A 14,668-nucleotide genomic window follows, 5' to 3' on the forward strand; every position below is an offset into this window, starting at 1 on the left:
ATGGAAATCCAGGGGGACATCATTTACAAACGAAGCAGTAGGGATGACCAGGGATGTTTGGTTGATCAGTGTGTGAATTTGACTTTTTTCCTGTTCTGCTAAGCTTTCCACATGTGACCTGTACTTTTGGGTGTCAAGGAAAATGTACAATATTTTCTTATGGAATGTAATGAAGTAAATGTAGTCAAAAATATAAATAGTAAAGTACAGATACCCCCAAAAACTACTGAAGTAAAAATACTTTAAAGTACTACTTAAGTACTTTACACCACTGGGGGTGGGTGAGTGGGATGAGGGGGGTGGGTGAGTGGGAAGAGGGGGGTGGGTGAGTGGGAAGATGGGGGCTGGGTGAGTGGGATGAGGGGGGTTTGGTGAGTGGGATGAGGGGGGCTGCGTGAGTGGGATGAGGGGTGAGCTGGGTGAGTGGGGTGGGATGAGGGGGGCTGGGTGAGTGGGATGGGGGAGGGGAGGGGAGCTGCATGAGTGGGATGAGGGGAGGGGAGCTGCGTGAGTGGGAGGAGGGGAGGGGAGCTGCGTGAGTGGGATGAGGGGAGGGGAGCTGTGTGAGTGGGATGAGGGGAGGGGAGCTGTGTGAGTGGGATGAGGGGAGGGGAGCTGCGTGAGTGGGATGAGGGGAGGGGAGCTGCGTGAGTGGGATGAGTGGGATGAGGGGAGGGGAGCTGCGTGAGTGGGATGAGGGGAGGGGGCTGGTGGATGGGAGCTGAGGGAGTGGGATGAGTGGATGGGAGCTGTGAGTGGGATGAGGGGAGGTGAGTTGCGTGAGTGGGATGAGGGGAGGTGAGTCTAGGCAGGGATGAAGGTGGGCCATGAGGCGCTCAGGTGTATACACGTCCTGATAAAGCTGTGTGCAGTCCCCTTGGACACCTCGCCACACGGTGGCCGATAAGAGGGCTGGCCGTGGGAGACACTGAGCAGCTGTCTCTCAGCGTCTAACGAGGCCCGAGCCAGCACTGCCACAGGCCACGCTTGATTTATAAAGTGTGTTTCTTGCACCAGACTACAATGCAGCACTACATGAGTAAAAGTACAGTTAAAAACAACAACACAGTAGATATTATATCATATATAATATTTTATAAACTGGGTGGTTTGAGCTCTGAATGCTGATTTGGCTGACAGCCATGGTATATCAGCCCTGATATCACAAGTATGACAAAACATGTATATTTACTGTTCTAATTAAGTTGGTAACCAGTTTATAATAGCAATAAGGCACCTCAGGGGTTTGTGATATATGGCCAATATACCAAGGGCTGTATCCAGGCACTCCGTGTTGCGTCTTAAATAAGAACAGCCCTTAACCGTGGTATATTGGCCATATACCACACCTCCTCGGGTCTTATTGCTTAAATATATCATCTTTCTATGTCTTGTCTCTAGGTGTGACCTGTGCTGCCTCTCCTTCCGGACCCACCGCGGCCTGCTGCGGCACAACGCTGGCATCCACAAGCAGCTGCCCATAGACCCCGGCGGACAGCCCTTCATCCAGAACAACCCCTCCATCCCCTCTGGCTTCAACGACCTGGCCTTCATTGACTTCTCCTGCCACAAGTTTCCCCACATCGCCCAGGTCAGAGGAGAAATGATGGACAGAATAATGTTGCTAATGCTCACAATGATACTGATACCACACATTATTATGATTATGAAACTGGTGGTATGTTGGTCATCTATCACAGGAGATCTCAGTCTGCTCTTCCACACTCTAACCCCCTGTCTGTCTCTCTAAAAGGTCTGGTGTGAGACCAACCTCCGCCGGTGCACCAGCAAGTTCCACCGTTTCGTGTGTGAAGCCTGCGACAAAGGATTCCCCTTGCTCTCAGCCCTGGTCCTGCACAAGACCACCATTCATCAGCAGCAGCCGTCACCCACAGGGAGCGCCCAGGAGTCCCCCGCAGCCCAGGAGAAACCGGCAACTCCGGCCCCTCAGCAGGCCAGCTTCCTGGAGACCCTGGGTCTGCAGCACATCTCCCAGGTCAAGCTTCAGCCTTCGGAGGATGAGGTCCGGCAAGCCCAGCTGGACAGCATCCGGGTCATCCAGGTGGAGCCTCTGGCCTCCACCTTGCCCCAGGAGGTTGATTCCGCGGATGCAGGATCCCTCGGCTTGGTGGCGGCCTCGTCCCTGCAGGGCCTGTCCCAGAGGGAGGCCCTCAGCCTTCTCTCCCTGCAGCCTTTCCCCACAGGCTTCCTCTTCCACCCAGGTGGTGGTTCTACGATCAAGCCTGTGTGTGGCGAGGCTGGCCTGATGGAGCTGGCTGACATCCAGCAGATCCTGAAGGTGGCCTCGACCGCCCCCGGTCAGATGGGCCTCCTGCCGTCCCTGGCCAAGGCTCCACACTGGGGAGTGTCCAGCCAGAGCCAGGCGGCCGGCTGCAAGCCCATGCCCCCACTGAAGCCAAAGCCCATGGTGGCACCACGATCCAGCCTGGCTGCCTCCACGCTGCCAACGCTCCAGAGCACCCAGCAGGCCTCCCTGGGCTGCATCAGCCCCAGTCTGCCCCCGCCGGCCAGCCAGCTGCTCAATATGCCCCAAGAGTCTTCATCATCTTCCTCCTCTTCCTCGAGCAGCCAAGCCTCCCTGGAGAAGATGCAGATGGAGGCAGACTGCATGGGCGACGCCCATATGCCCAACGACTCGACAGAGCTGCAAATCAAACAAGAGGAGGGCCAGACGGCCGGAGGGAAGAAGGGGGCAGGGGGCTCCAACCGCGGCGGCATCAAGGCTTCCTACCCGTGCCGCTTTTGCGATCAGGTGTTTGTTTACTCTGGGGTGCTGCAGGCGCACATGCGCTTCCACCTGGGCATCCTGCCGCACCAGTGTAACATCTGCGACTACGTGGCGCCCGACAAGGCCACCCTTATCCGCCACCTGCGCACGCACAGCGGCGAGCGCCCCTACGTTTGCCGCGTCTGCCACTACCCTTTCACCGTCAAGGCCAACTGCGAGCGCCACCTGCGCAAGAAGCACATGAAGAACACAAGGAAAGAGATCGAGAAGAACATCAAGTATGTCTCGTCGACCACAACCCAGGATCCCTTGGAGCTGGCCTCCGCCGGCGACACCGCCTGTCGTTTCTGTGGTGAGGATCTAAAGAGCTACCGGGCTCTCCAGATCCACCTACGCACCCACAACGGCTGCCAACGCAAGCCCTTTGAGTGCCGGCGGTGTGGGGCGGCTTTCTTGGCCAAGAGGAACTGCATCCACCACATGCTCAAGCAACATCCCGAGGTGCAGGAGCGGGAGATCGAGGAGCACATTGCCACCCTTCTCCCAGCCATCACAGCCACCACCTCCAGGGCCAGCTCCAGCAGCCCTCTGGCTCTCAATGGCCTTACGCCCACCCCCAGTGCCACCATGCAGCCGGTCAAGGTGGAAGATTTCAGCATCTACTCCTCCTCCGGTGACTTGGATCAGCCATTGGACTTCTCCAACAAGAGCCGCGGGGGGGGTGGAACCAGCAGCGGTTCAGGGAGCCTAGCCGGTTCTCCTGGGATCAAACTGGAGACGGTCAGCCTGGTAGCCTACGACTGCTCCATGGAACCTATTGACCTGTCCATCCCCAAGAACCCCAACAAGAGGTTGAACAGAGACGCCACCGCTGTTGACACGATGAGCGTGGAGCGCCGAGAGATCAAAAAGGAGCTGCCCTTCTCCAGTGTACTGGACCACCTCCCCTCATCAATTCAGCTGAACAAGAGCTATGAGGAGAATCTGAAGACCCCCCAGTCTGGCTCTTACCAGCTCCCCCCAGTGACCATCTCCCCGCTTCTCATTAGTACCCCTACTGCCACAAGCCGGGCGCTCCGTCTCAAGCCCTTGCTGCCCAAACCGACCTCTTCTTCCTCCTCCCTGAAAGAGCTTCCCCCTCTGGCTTCCATCGCCCAGATCATCTCCTCCGTCTCAACGGCTCCAGATTTGCTCAAGAGGGAGCCCACGCCGGATAACAAGGCTGGCGCCGGCCTCAACGGCCTTCAGACAGAACCGGAGCGTTTAGTTGGGGGCGACAACAGCTCTGAAGCCTCGATGGAAGAGCTCCCCCTAGAGGGCTCGTCCAGAAAGCGCACTAGGAAGAAGCCAGCGAGCCAGGCCAAGACTATAGCAACTGCCCGTGTGCCCACGCCCGAGCAAAACACAGACAGCGGCATGGACCTGGAGTCCAGTGGGGAGTTTGCCAGCGTGGAGAAGATGCTAGCCACCACCGACGCTAACAAGTTCAGCACCTACCTGCGGACGGGTGCGGTGGAGCTTGGAAGGAGGGACGAGGGGAGACAGAGTCAGGGAGAGGAGAAAGAGTCACCACCTCAGTCTGTGCCGCCCCAGTCCAAAGGAGGGAAGAAGAATGCCTACTCCAACTCAGTGCAGAAGATGACCTGTCCCTTCTGCCCCCGGGTCTTCCCCTGGGCCAGCTCCCTGCAGAGGCACATGCTCACACACACTGGTAAGCCATATGGAAACAGACACAGATGGGATAACTCCCTAAATACCCAACACACAGTAATGTTGAAATACTGTGTAAATAGCCTGGTTGAAACAATGCAATGATACCTGAAAGATACTGTTCAGTAATGAAGAAAAACGTACATTTTATACAAAAATTACAAGATGATTCTTAATTTGACAGGTTTTCTAAAGGGTCTTACTGCTTGCATTTAGCATATTTACAACTTCCTGTGGGTCCACAACATGTCCCTAATACTTCTAATGTGACGTTCAGTCTTCTCTAATGTGCTGTCGGCTACAGGTCAGAAGCCCTTCCCCTGTCCCAAATGTGACGCCTTCTTCTCCACCAAGTCCAACTGTGAGCGCCACCTGCTGCGCAAGCATGGCGTGACCAACCGCTCGCTGCGCCGCAACAGCCAAATGTCCAAGAACAAGGATGGCGATGAGGGATCACACGACAGCGCAGGTAAGAAACTGTACTGTAATGTGCTGTGTTGTACTGTAATATACGGTCTGATCTATTAGTTACCATTCTGTACCTATCTATCTGTAATTTGGCGGTTAATTTTGTGTGTGTGTTCCAGAGAGTTCTGAGAATGAGCAGACTGCAGGAGAAGCTCTGGACCTGAGCAGCATGGACCCCGATCAGAAAAGCTCTGCATCCGAGTCGCCCAGCGCAGACCAAACACCAGACACTGCTGAGCTGCTGCTAGGGGAGATGGAACCGCAATCCAACAACAACAACATTGAAAATGACGACAACGACGATTCGCAGAGCAACAAGAGCTTGGACCTCAACTTCGCCAGCAAGCTCATCGACTTCAAGTTCTCGTCAGAAGGCCAGCAGCCCCAGACCTCCCTGGTTGGAGATAAGGTGGTGGTGGTGGCCGAGCCAGATAGAGTGACGGCCGCCCAGCAGCAGGACCAAGAGCCCTCCAAGTACACCTGCAAGAGGTGCAAGAAAAACTTCCGTTATGCCGCCACCCTGGCTCGCCATGAGAAGGCACACTTGTGTGAGACTGCACCCCCCGAAGAGGCTTGTGGAACAGAGGAGACTGGGCCTGCCCCAGAGGATCTCCCCAACACTACTACAACCACCGCCGAGGAGGAGGATCAGGAGGAGGGAGATGGAGAGAAGGAGGCTCCGGAAAGCGAGGGAGTGGGCAGCGTGATGGACAGTGGTTCAGAGGAGGAGGAGAAGAAGGAGGAGCGAAGTGACGAGGAGGGGGCAGCAGAACCAAAGAATGAAGGAGAGGCAGGCAGAGGGTCGGGGAGCAAGGCGGACAAGAGGAAGAAGATCTGTAACGTGTGCAGCAAACGCTTCTGGTCCCTGCAGGATCTGACAAGACACATGCGTTCGCACACAGGTACTAGTTGATACCAGGGGGAAACTTTGGTTTTAAAAGTCAGGATGGGGGGGGGGTCCTCCTGAGTGGTTCAATGGTCTAACTCATTGCATTCCAGTGCTAGAGGCATCACTACAGACCTGGGTTTGATCCCAGGCTGTATCACAACCGGAGTCGAGAGTCCCATAGGGCGGTGCATAATTAGCCCAGCTTCGTGGGGATGGTTTGGCCGGGGGGGCTTTACTTGGCTCAAGATCGAAATTGGGGAGAAAAGGGGGTGAATATAAAATGTGTGTGTATATATATATATATATGCCCCTCACTTTATCGATTATATTTTGACTCCCTTTTTCTCCCCAATTTCGCTCTTGTCTCATTGTTGCAACTCGGGCTCGAGAGGCTAAGGTCGAGCCAGGAGTCAGGAGAAACATGACCCGCCAAACTGCACTTCTTAACATCTGCCCGTTTAACCAGGAAGCCAGCCACACCAATGTGTCGCACCAACTTCCACAGAGTCCCATATGTATATATGTGTGTGTGTGTATGTATGTATGTATGTATGTATGTATGTATGTATGTATGTATGTATGTATGTATGTATGTATATATATGTATAAATGTATGTGTATATATATATATATATATATGTATATGTGTATATGTATATGTGTATATATATATATATATATGTATATGTGTATATATATATGTATATGTGTATATATATATGTATATGTGTATATATATATGTATATATATATATGTATGTACAGTGGGGCAAAAAATTATTTAGTCAGCCATCAATTGTGCAAGTTCTCCCACTTAAAAAGATGAGAGGCCTGTAATTTTCATCATAGGTACACTTCAACTATGACAGACAAAATGAGGGGGAAAAATCCAGAAAATCACATTGTAGGATTTTTTATGAATTTATTTTGAAATTATGGTGGCTATATATTTATGTATATATTTTTTATATATATATGGATAAAAAACTGGATAAATCTTTTTTTTATTTTTTTTATCCGATCGGATAAACACTCCAAAAAGCCTACTGGACCGCTCAGAGGCATCCGCGTAGTCCTAAAGTACACCGTTGCATCGTCTTGTATCACATTCCAATGATAAAACCGAGGGAGGTGATGACATGTCCCCCCGTCCCAAGTTGTGGCCCTGGTTGTGGCCCCAGCTATTTCTTGATGCATTTATTGTTGCTTTACCTTCCTCAAAGATATGCTTTACCTGACCCTGTTCTGCTGTAAATAATTCTGTACATGTTTATATTTTTCTTCAGGTGAGAGGCCCTACAAGTGCCAGACGTGCGAACGCACCTTCACCCTTAAGCACAGCCTGGTGAGGCACCAGAGGATCCACCTGAAGCCGCGGGGCAGCGAGGGGGCAGATGGAGCTGATGCCAATGGGGCAGAGGCCCCGGCCGGAGACTCAGCTAGTGAGGATGGAGAGTGCACCCCCACCAGCACCTGCCCCCCTTCCGAAAACGAGAGCGAAGGCACTGGAGGGGCCAGGGAGGAGGGAGGCGAGGGAACTGAGAAAGAGGCCCCTCTGCCAGGCCCCACATCCCTGGCCCAGTCCCTGTCCACCACTGAACCAGCCCAGTCAGAGTCAGCTACAGAGGCCATAGCTGAGCCGCTCGTTGAGCCAGTCTCGGAAGCGGTCTCTGAATCAGTTCCTAACCCACCTGTAGAACAAACCTCAGACGGACCCTCTGAAACAGATGTAGAACTAAACGCTGAGGTATCAGCCTCTGAAATGGCTAGAGAAACAGATGGCAATGCAGCCACTCAAACGCCAACAGCAACCCCCAAAGAATCTTCCACAGAGTCCCCAGCCCCACAGCCCACTACCCCAGAGAAAGACCCTGATGGCCCCTCGGAAGGCTTCATCCAAGGCCTACTGGAGATCCACACCAAGCCTTCCCTCGAGCACATCCTTCCCGCTGGTGAGGCTCCCTTGGTGGGCGTTGAGTGAGGGAGGCACCCTCCTTCCTACCCCCAGTCTCTGGTTCTCTTTATGCAGTGGACCGCTGTATGTGCCGCAGTGCCATAAGATAGAAGTACTCCTAAAGAATGCAAGACGATGAAATCAAGAAGAAACACCTTGTTTCTAAGTGCCTTACTACTTCTATTTTGTTAGTTTTTTTGCTATATCTTTATCTACATTTATCTACCGAGGATCTAATTTTTTATAGCGTTTTATGATGATTACATAATTGTTTTTGGATTCTATGAGATGAACTTTGAATAAGCAATAAATGAAATCAAATTTACCATGACCGATTTATATTAAATGATCAAGTGTGTGACAGACAAAAATAACTGTTATTGTATATTTAAACCACAGTCGTACCTTAAAAACAATGCTGAGACTGAGAAAGGACTTGAGTTTCCCAGCAGTGGGGATTAAGTCACTCATGTAACTGGAAGCACAGCTATAGCAGATACCCGTCAGGCTGTCACAAAGGTGTCCTGAGAAAGGACTTGATTTACTCTCTCATGATCCCTGATAACCAACATCAACAGTCTCTCTGTTTGTATTGAGAATACATTAATGAACTGTGACATGATTTGGTGTTAGGAGGCAAATCAAAGAAAACAGACCTGACAATGGATAGCGTACCATATCTGAGATCTATGCTGTTGCGTTCCCCTAGGCTCTCTTTATCTTGCCATGATATGGGCAATATTTGCCTGAAACGTGTGTTTTTCCCCCGAATCATTCGCATTTAATTTCATGTGCGTTGACCATGTTGCATGTGGGAGTGTTGTGTGTGTGTGTGTGTGTGTTATTCGTTCAGGAGAGGTTGGGGGATATAAGGTGTTTGAGGAAATGTACTTTTCCTGAACAAAAGGGCTTGATATGTGTACCCCCCCATATCTCTCACTGTCACTTTCTAGCGTTCCTAGATACTTGTACTGTGTCTGTACTACCACCAGTGTGTCCGGCGTGTGTTGTGTCCACCTCCCCCTTGGTGGCAACTCATTTCCTTGCCGCTACTTTACACGTCTTCCAGAACCAACCGTCACTGTGTTCTTAAAGGCCTACCTGTGGTTCTGCTGGGTTGTTTTGAAGCAGAACCTCACCTCGTGCGCTAGGTGGAACACTACTCTGTTTTGTCTACTTGAACTTTTGTAGCCCTTCTGCCTCCCATTCAGGCAGCCACCTTCCACCACACCACTCGCCCCCCCTTCCCCCCTCAAGAGCATCTTTTCCGAGGTGGGACTCAAATGTCAATCATGTCACCTTATGGGGTTGAATTTTGTCTAAATGTATGTGTTTTTCTCCCTTCTCATTTTATATTTAAAAAAAACTCAGAAGCAAACAAATCAAACCTCATGGCGCTGTAAGACGCAGGCAGCATCGGCTGGCTGGAGGCTGACAGACCGAGAGCAGGGAGCACTGGACTAGTCAGCCTCTGCCAGGCAACTGCCCATATGGCACTAACAAATTACAAACAAATCTACTACGACAATAAACAGCTAAGCAATCAGAGAGAATGAACTGAAGTGAATTTCTGAGCTGTGTTTGGAACTTGAACGTAACACAGAGTATTAAGTGGAGGGGAGAGGAGGAGGTGCGGCACATTGAGGGGGCGGCAGGGTAGCCTAGTGGTTAAGAGCATTGGACTAGTAACCGGAAGGCAGTTAACCTACTGTTCCTAAGCCATCATTGAAAATAAGAATTTGTTCTTAACTGACTTGCCTAGTTAAATAAAGGTAAAATTAAATTAAATTGACAGGTGGTGAGACAAGTACTCCATGCAGAAAGAAGTCTGCCCTCTAGTGGCCGTACCACAGTATCTCCCCCATCCCAATCCTGCTCTCAGGCACTGGGAAAGTATTGTCAGAATAGAATGCTAAATGCAATTGTGTTCTAAAAAAACACTGTGTTAAGGGACTCACTCAGCTTATCTCATTATACCTTTGACCCCGTGTGGGTGTATGATTATGAGTCCCATGAGAATGCACATGGACTGTTTTATTGTATTTATTTGGAAATCTGGTGAGGGGTGAATAGATGTGACTTGAGGAGAAGCCATGTATTATTACCACATTAATGCTGCAGAGAATACCGGATTCAAATCCACAAAATGGTCCCCCAGCATCGGCCCGGGACTTCTATTAGCAATAATCACTATTGATTTGAAAGCTTTATGTCGACCTTTGTATTTGTTTATAGACTGTGTGGGTCTATTTTTGTTTTGTTTATTATTTTTAGTTTGGCTAAGATTTTTTTTCCTCAGATATATAAATACGTATAAAACTGTGAAATTCACTGTGTTTCAGATAATGGGTGAGTTTTAGGCTTATTTTGCATGTAACCCTAATTTGTTCAATTATGGATGATTAGTTTTTTCTCTCCATCTCGCTCTCAGGGTCTTTATAAAATGCATATTCAATACTTCATTTTCCTGAGTTGCAAGAAGTTCTTACAAGTTCTTTTTTTACGATTAAAACTGTCAATCACTACATTTAGCACTTGACTGTGAACTGCAATCAGCAGAACAGAGAAAATGAACTTGTGCAAAAAATCCTTGTGGTTGAGAGCGTGCTGTCAGCAGGATTCTTGTTATAATACTATACCCATTTTTTGTCTGCTTTTGATTGATTATACATTTTTACCCCCTCCCTCAAATTGCAGTCACCTCTGGTTTCAACCTCTCTCATTTGAAGAGGAAATCAAATCGTGACTCTGTAAAAACCAATGAAAGTGGCTGTGTCACTGTCTGACGTTCTGGCCCTTTGTGGAATGGAACTTTGTGTCGCTGCTACGGCCACACCAGAACTCACCTCATAAATGGGCCTGGATCAGAACCTTTAAAGTTAGCTACACTGCTCCCCTCCCTCCTGGTATTACAGTGCTTCAGAATCAGAAATGTAAGCTGTTCTGTGTCGAAAAAATGAAAGCAATAAAGATATATTAATGAAAGGTGTGAATCAAACTGGCCTGGTGGTGTCTTTTATTGTCTGGCACAAACCTGCATTGATCACCTGTACTTTGAATTTAGTTTTACACTATGTATGGCCCTGTATACACAGTTTGTACAACACATTTGACACAACAGTTGTGATACAACAGAGTTTGTCTTTACAAAAATGTTTACACAGCTGTTTTGGAGACACTGATTGTGTTAAAGTTCTTGTGCAGACAAACCCTCGGTTGTAGCGCAAAAATATCTGTTGAATCACAACCATTGAGTCCAATATGTGTAGATCAGTTGTGCAACCTGAGCATGGAAGTGGCCTCAAGGTTCAAACTGAGCCAAGCCCGAGCTATGCTGGGCTGCCCTGGTTATACGTCCACCAGCTGCTGGAAAGCGTGAAACAATGTAAAAAGAAAATATCCAAGCCGGCATATTACAGTTCAGGGCAACCCTGTCCTATACACGTTGAATCAATCAAGCATGTGTCTTGTAATCCATGAATGTAGGGTGCGAAGTGAACATACTCAAAATTCACCCATGTCCACGTGGTGCCCCATTTTTTTAACTATAGGATCGTTCCACAAAATGAGTCCCTTTTTGAGTAGTGTAACTTGATCAACTTAATAAAAAACACATTTTCCAATCTCAATGGGTGAAATTAAAGAAATTACTATTGTAATTGCCTATTAAGTGCCAAATAAGTATCTTAAATCAGCCATACATCCCCTTGTGACAGGGGGAATAGAAGCTTATTGTGTGCAAACAGGGAGGGAAAATTGAATGCAAAAATGTAATTGTCATAACTTTCTAGCCTGTCTATCTATGGGTTACAGGGTTGATGACGTGTTATGCTCAACCCACTCAGTTTTCCAACACAAAACACCAGAAAATGCCCAAAAGGAGTAGAAGCAGGTCACCTGCTATTAGACTATGATTTGACTGATAATGTTTAATGTTCCTTTTGAAAAAGGAATAGTTTTCCTATATTAAAACGAGAGTTCACTCCATGTAACAGGGTTGACCTTATTAAACTGAGGACAGGTTGTTGTTTTTTTTACTTTAAAATTTATCACTAAACACTGGGGCTTTACAATGGTGAAAATGTACATATTTTGGGGTTCTAATTCACAGAGAAGTCACATAGAGGCACTAAGAGACGTCAAAATGCTGCATTTTGGCACTTTAGCAAGTCTTTATTCATACCTTGTTTTTTTTTTACAATCGCTAGGACTCATTTCTCAATACTTAGGTCACTTTTTAAAAACTCTGCACACAGTGAGCACAACAGCAGTCTGAGGGCTAAACTGTGGATCATGTTACATTGCTTTGGCACAAAATGCATTCAATGACTATATCTTTCAAATTTCATGAATTATTTTCTCACTCATACACAACCGCCACCAAAACTCTATGTACCTACAGGCCAATTTGCACAAGTTTACATACTCAATTCAAAACTCTTAAACTTAAGTTCAAAACCTAACATAACACAAAATTGAATTTGACAGCAATTTGCTACATTTCTACAGTAATACCGTATTGAAATATATTCCAAATCTAAAAAATGAAATACTATCAAAACAATTAGACCAACCACAGCTGATTCCCATTGTAGCTGAACACCTACACAGGTGATAGTCATTCAATTACATTACCATCTATACAAAAGGGGACATTTTAGCAATAATGCTGTACTGTGATGTAAACATGGACCCAGCCAGAGATAGAGAAGTGGCTGACAGAGGAAGAAGAGTGGCTGGGAGAGGGAGAGCGGTACATATGCGTGGTGGAAGAAGACAGAGGAAGATCAAGAGCTGTAGTCTCAGATGAGACTAGGGCTACTATAACTGATCCTGTAATAAATAATGGTCTATCAATGAGAGAGGCTGGTCTGAGAGTGCAGCCAAATCAGCAATGCTCAACAGTGGCATCTATTGTAAGACATTTCCAGCAAAACAACAGGTACGATGTGCATTCTGCAAGGCCATCTGACTGAACTGCACATTACAGAAGTAAATTGAGCAAAGCTTCCAATCCCACTTGGTTGTAATTTTTTTTGTATTTCTGCTTAGGACCCAATGGTTACCTCCCACGGGCAGGAGAGGTAGGATTTTCACTGCTTTTCAATGCAGGAAACTGCAATCGTTGATATGATCATTAGAAGCAATGGCATAAAACTCACAGGAATTCGGGACAGAGTGTTTGCAGATACTATTACATTTAGAAATATTCACAATGTAAGCATAACTATTTCTAGAGTCCTGAAACAACATCAAGTCAGGATGAAGCAGTTGTACTCCTCTTTGAGAGGAGCTCTGAATGAGTCAAGCAACTCAGGAACCAATATGTCCAGGTAAAATTACTATAAAATACAGAACTGGTTTTGAACAAAACCAAACAGAGCAGAGGCACACAATGGCATGTTTTTAGGTATAATGTAAACTACCATAATAGCCGAACTCTTATACTGCCTTATGATGCCTTATTTTAGAGTCATAGAGATTGAAGCCAGGCACACACGCCACATATACATCTTTGTGGATGAGGCCGGTTTCAACTTGGCCAAAACACGGCGGAGAGGAAGGAATGTGATTGGGAAAAGAGCCACAGTGGATGTCCCGGGCCAGAGGGGTGCCAACATCACAATGTGTGCTGCAATATCCTCTGATGGATTGCTGTTACACAAACCGCAAATTGGGCCATACAACACCGAGCGTCTCATTTCATTCCTGGATGACCTTTATGGAAGGCAATTACAAACAGTTCCTGAGCTGCTTGTGCCAGGTAGGGAAAGGGTTGCAGTGAGGCGAAATCGGCCAACGTTTGTAATTTTATGGGACAATGTGGCATTTCACCAGTCCCGTGCAGTCACAGAGTGGTTTTCAGCCCATCCCAGGATGGTGTCACTTCTCCTCCCACCTTACTCTCCATTCCTCAAACCCATAGAGGAATTTAAGGTTTACGACCACCATCCAATGATCAAAAGTCCCTCCTGGACACAATGAATGCTGGATGCCTGAACATATCTGCAGAAGATTGCCAGGGATGGACCAGGCCAAAATATTCTTTCCTAGGTGTATTGCCCAAGATGACATAAGATGTGATGTGGATGAGAACCTGTGGCTAAATGCAGAAGACAGGGTTGACCAGCATTGCTACTGCATCTGTAGATGGTGTATATACAAATTCTTGATTTTGGAATCACGCAATGACAAAGAATGACATAAAACATATTGAAGCATATTGCATCATGTCTGATACATTCCTGTAACATATACTGCAGTGAATTCTAAACAATAGAGGTGTCATTCTTGTTTTGTAATGAAAACATTGTGTAATGCTACCTGTTGTTAGTGTTGTTTAGGTCATTGTTTTGTGAGTGACAAAGTGTGCTTGTTGGGTGACAGCCTTTGCTAGTGTTATGGAAGAATGAGTTGATTTGAGACATGTATGAAGTGTTTTGGTAGTTTTAGTGCATTTTGGATGTGAAATTAACTGCTGTGCCAAGCTGAAAGTTGGTTAGGAGAACTGTGTGAAGAGTTTTGAAAAAGTGACCTAAGTATTGAGAAATGGGTTCTTGCGATTGTAAAACACTGTAATATAACAGGCACAATTTCTACTTAAACTATCAAAGGCATGCGAAGGGAACTCATTTCGTGGAACGACCCTCTAACCTGAAGCTTTGGACGATTTCTTGGGGACGATCAAATGAACAAAAGGGATACTCCAGGTTCTCGAACTCAGGTCCTGTGAATACATCATTTATACTTGTGTGGTTTAGATGTCATGTAATGTATATTAAACGTTGTACATATTGACACTTTATTTCTCAAATACAGACAAGACATATGCAAATACACAACTCACTTCATACACGCACACCATTCCACAAGTCCAGAGATACACTACATGACTAAA

The 14,668-nt window shown here is 47.3% G+C and overlaps 1 protein-coding gene across 3 annotated transcripts in view; it reads left to right on the forward strand.

The window, feature by feature from the left end:
• The window catches only part of LOC135522859 (ras-responsive element-binding protein 1-like), a 63,361-nt gene extending 51,820 nt beyond the window's left edge, over window positions 1–11,541 (forward strand). For 2 of the 3 annotated variants that reach the window (XM_064949493.1, XM_064949495.1), the window contains 5 exons: window positions 1,402–1,591; window positions 1,754–4,460; window positions 4,737–4,928; window positions 5,047–5,829; window positions 7,103–11,541. In XM_064949493.1, coding sequence (XP_064805565.1) covers window positions 1,402–1,591; window positions 1,754–4,460; window positions 4,737–4,928; window positions 5,047–5,829; window positions 7,103–7,797 — 4,567 coding nt within the window. In that variant the 3' untranslated portion in view covers window positions 7,798–11,541. The remainder of the gene's footprint in view (window positions 1–1,401; window positions 1,592–1,753; window positions 4,461–4,736; window positions 4,929–5,046; window positions 5,830–7,102) is intronic. The other variant, XM_064949494.1, reaches the window with a different exon arrangement.
• The last annotated feature ends 3,127 nt before the right edge of the window (window positions 11,542–14,668 follow it).

This window comes from Oncorhynchus masou, chromosome 30 (assembly GCF_036934945.1).
Source record: "Oncorhynchus masou masou isolate Uvic2021 chromosome 30, UVic_Omas_1.1, whole genome shotgun sequence".
Taxonomy (NCBI): Eukaryota; Metazoa; Chordata; class Actinopteri; order Salmoniformes; family Salmonidae; genus Oncorhynchus; species Oncorhynchus masou.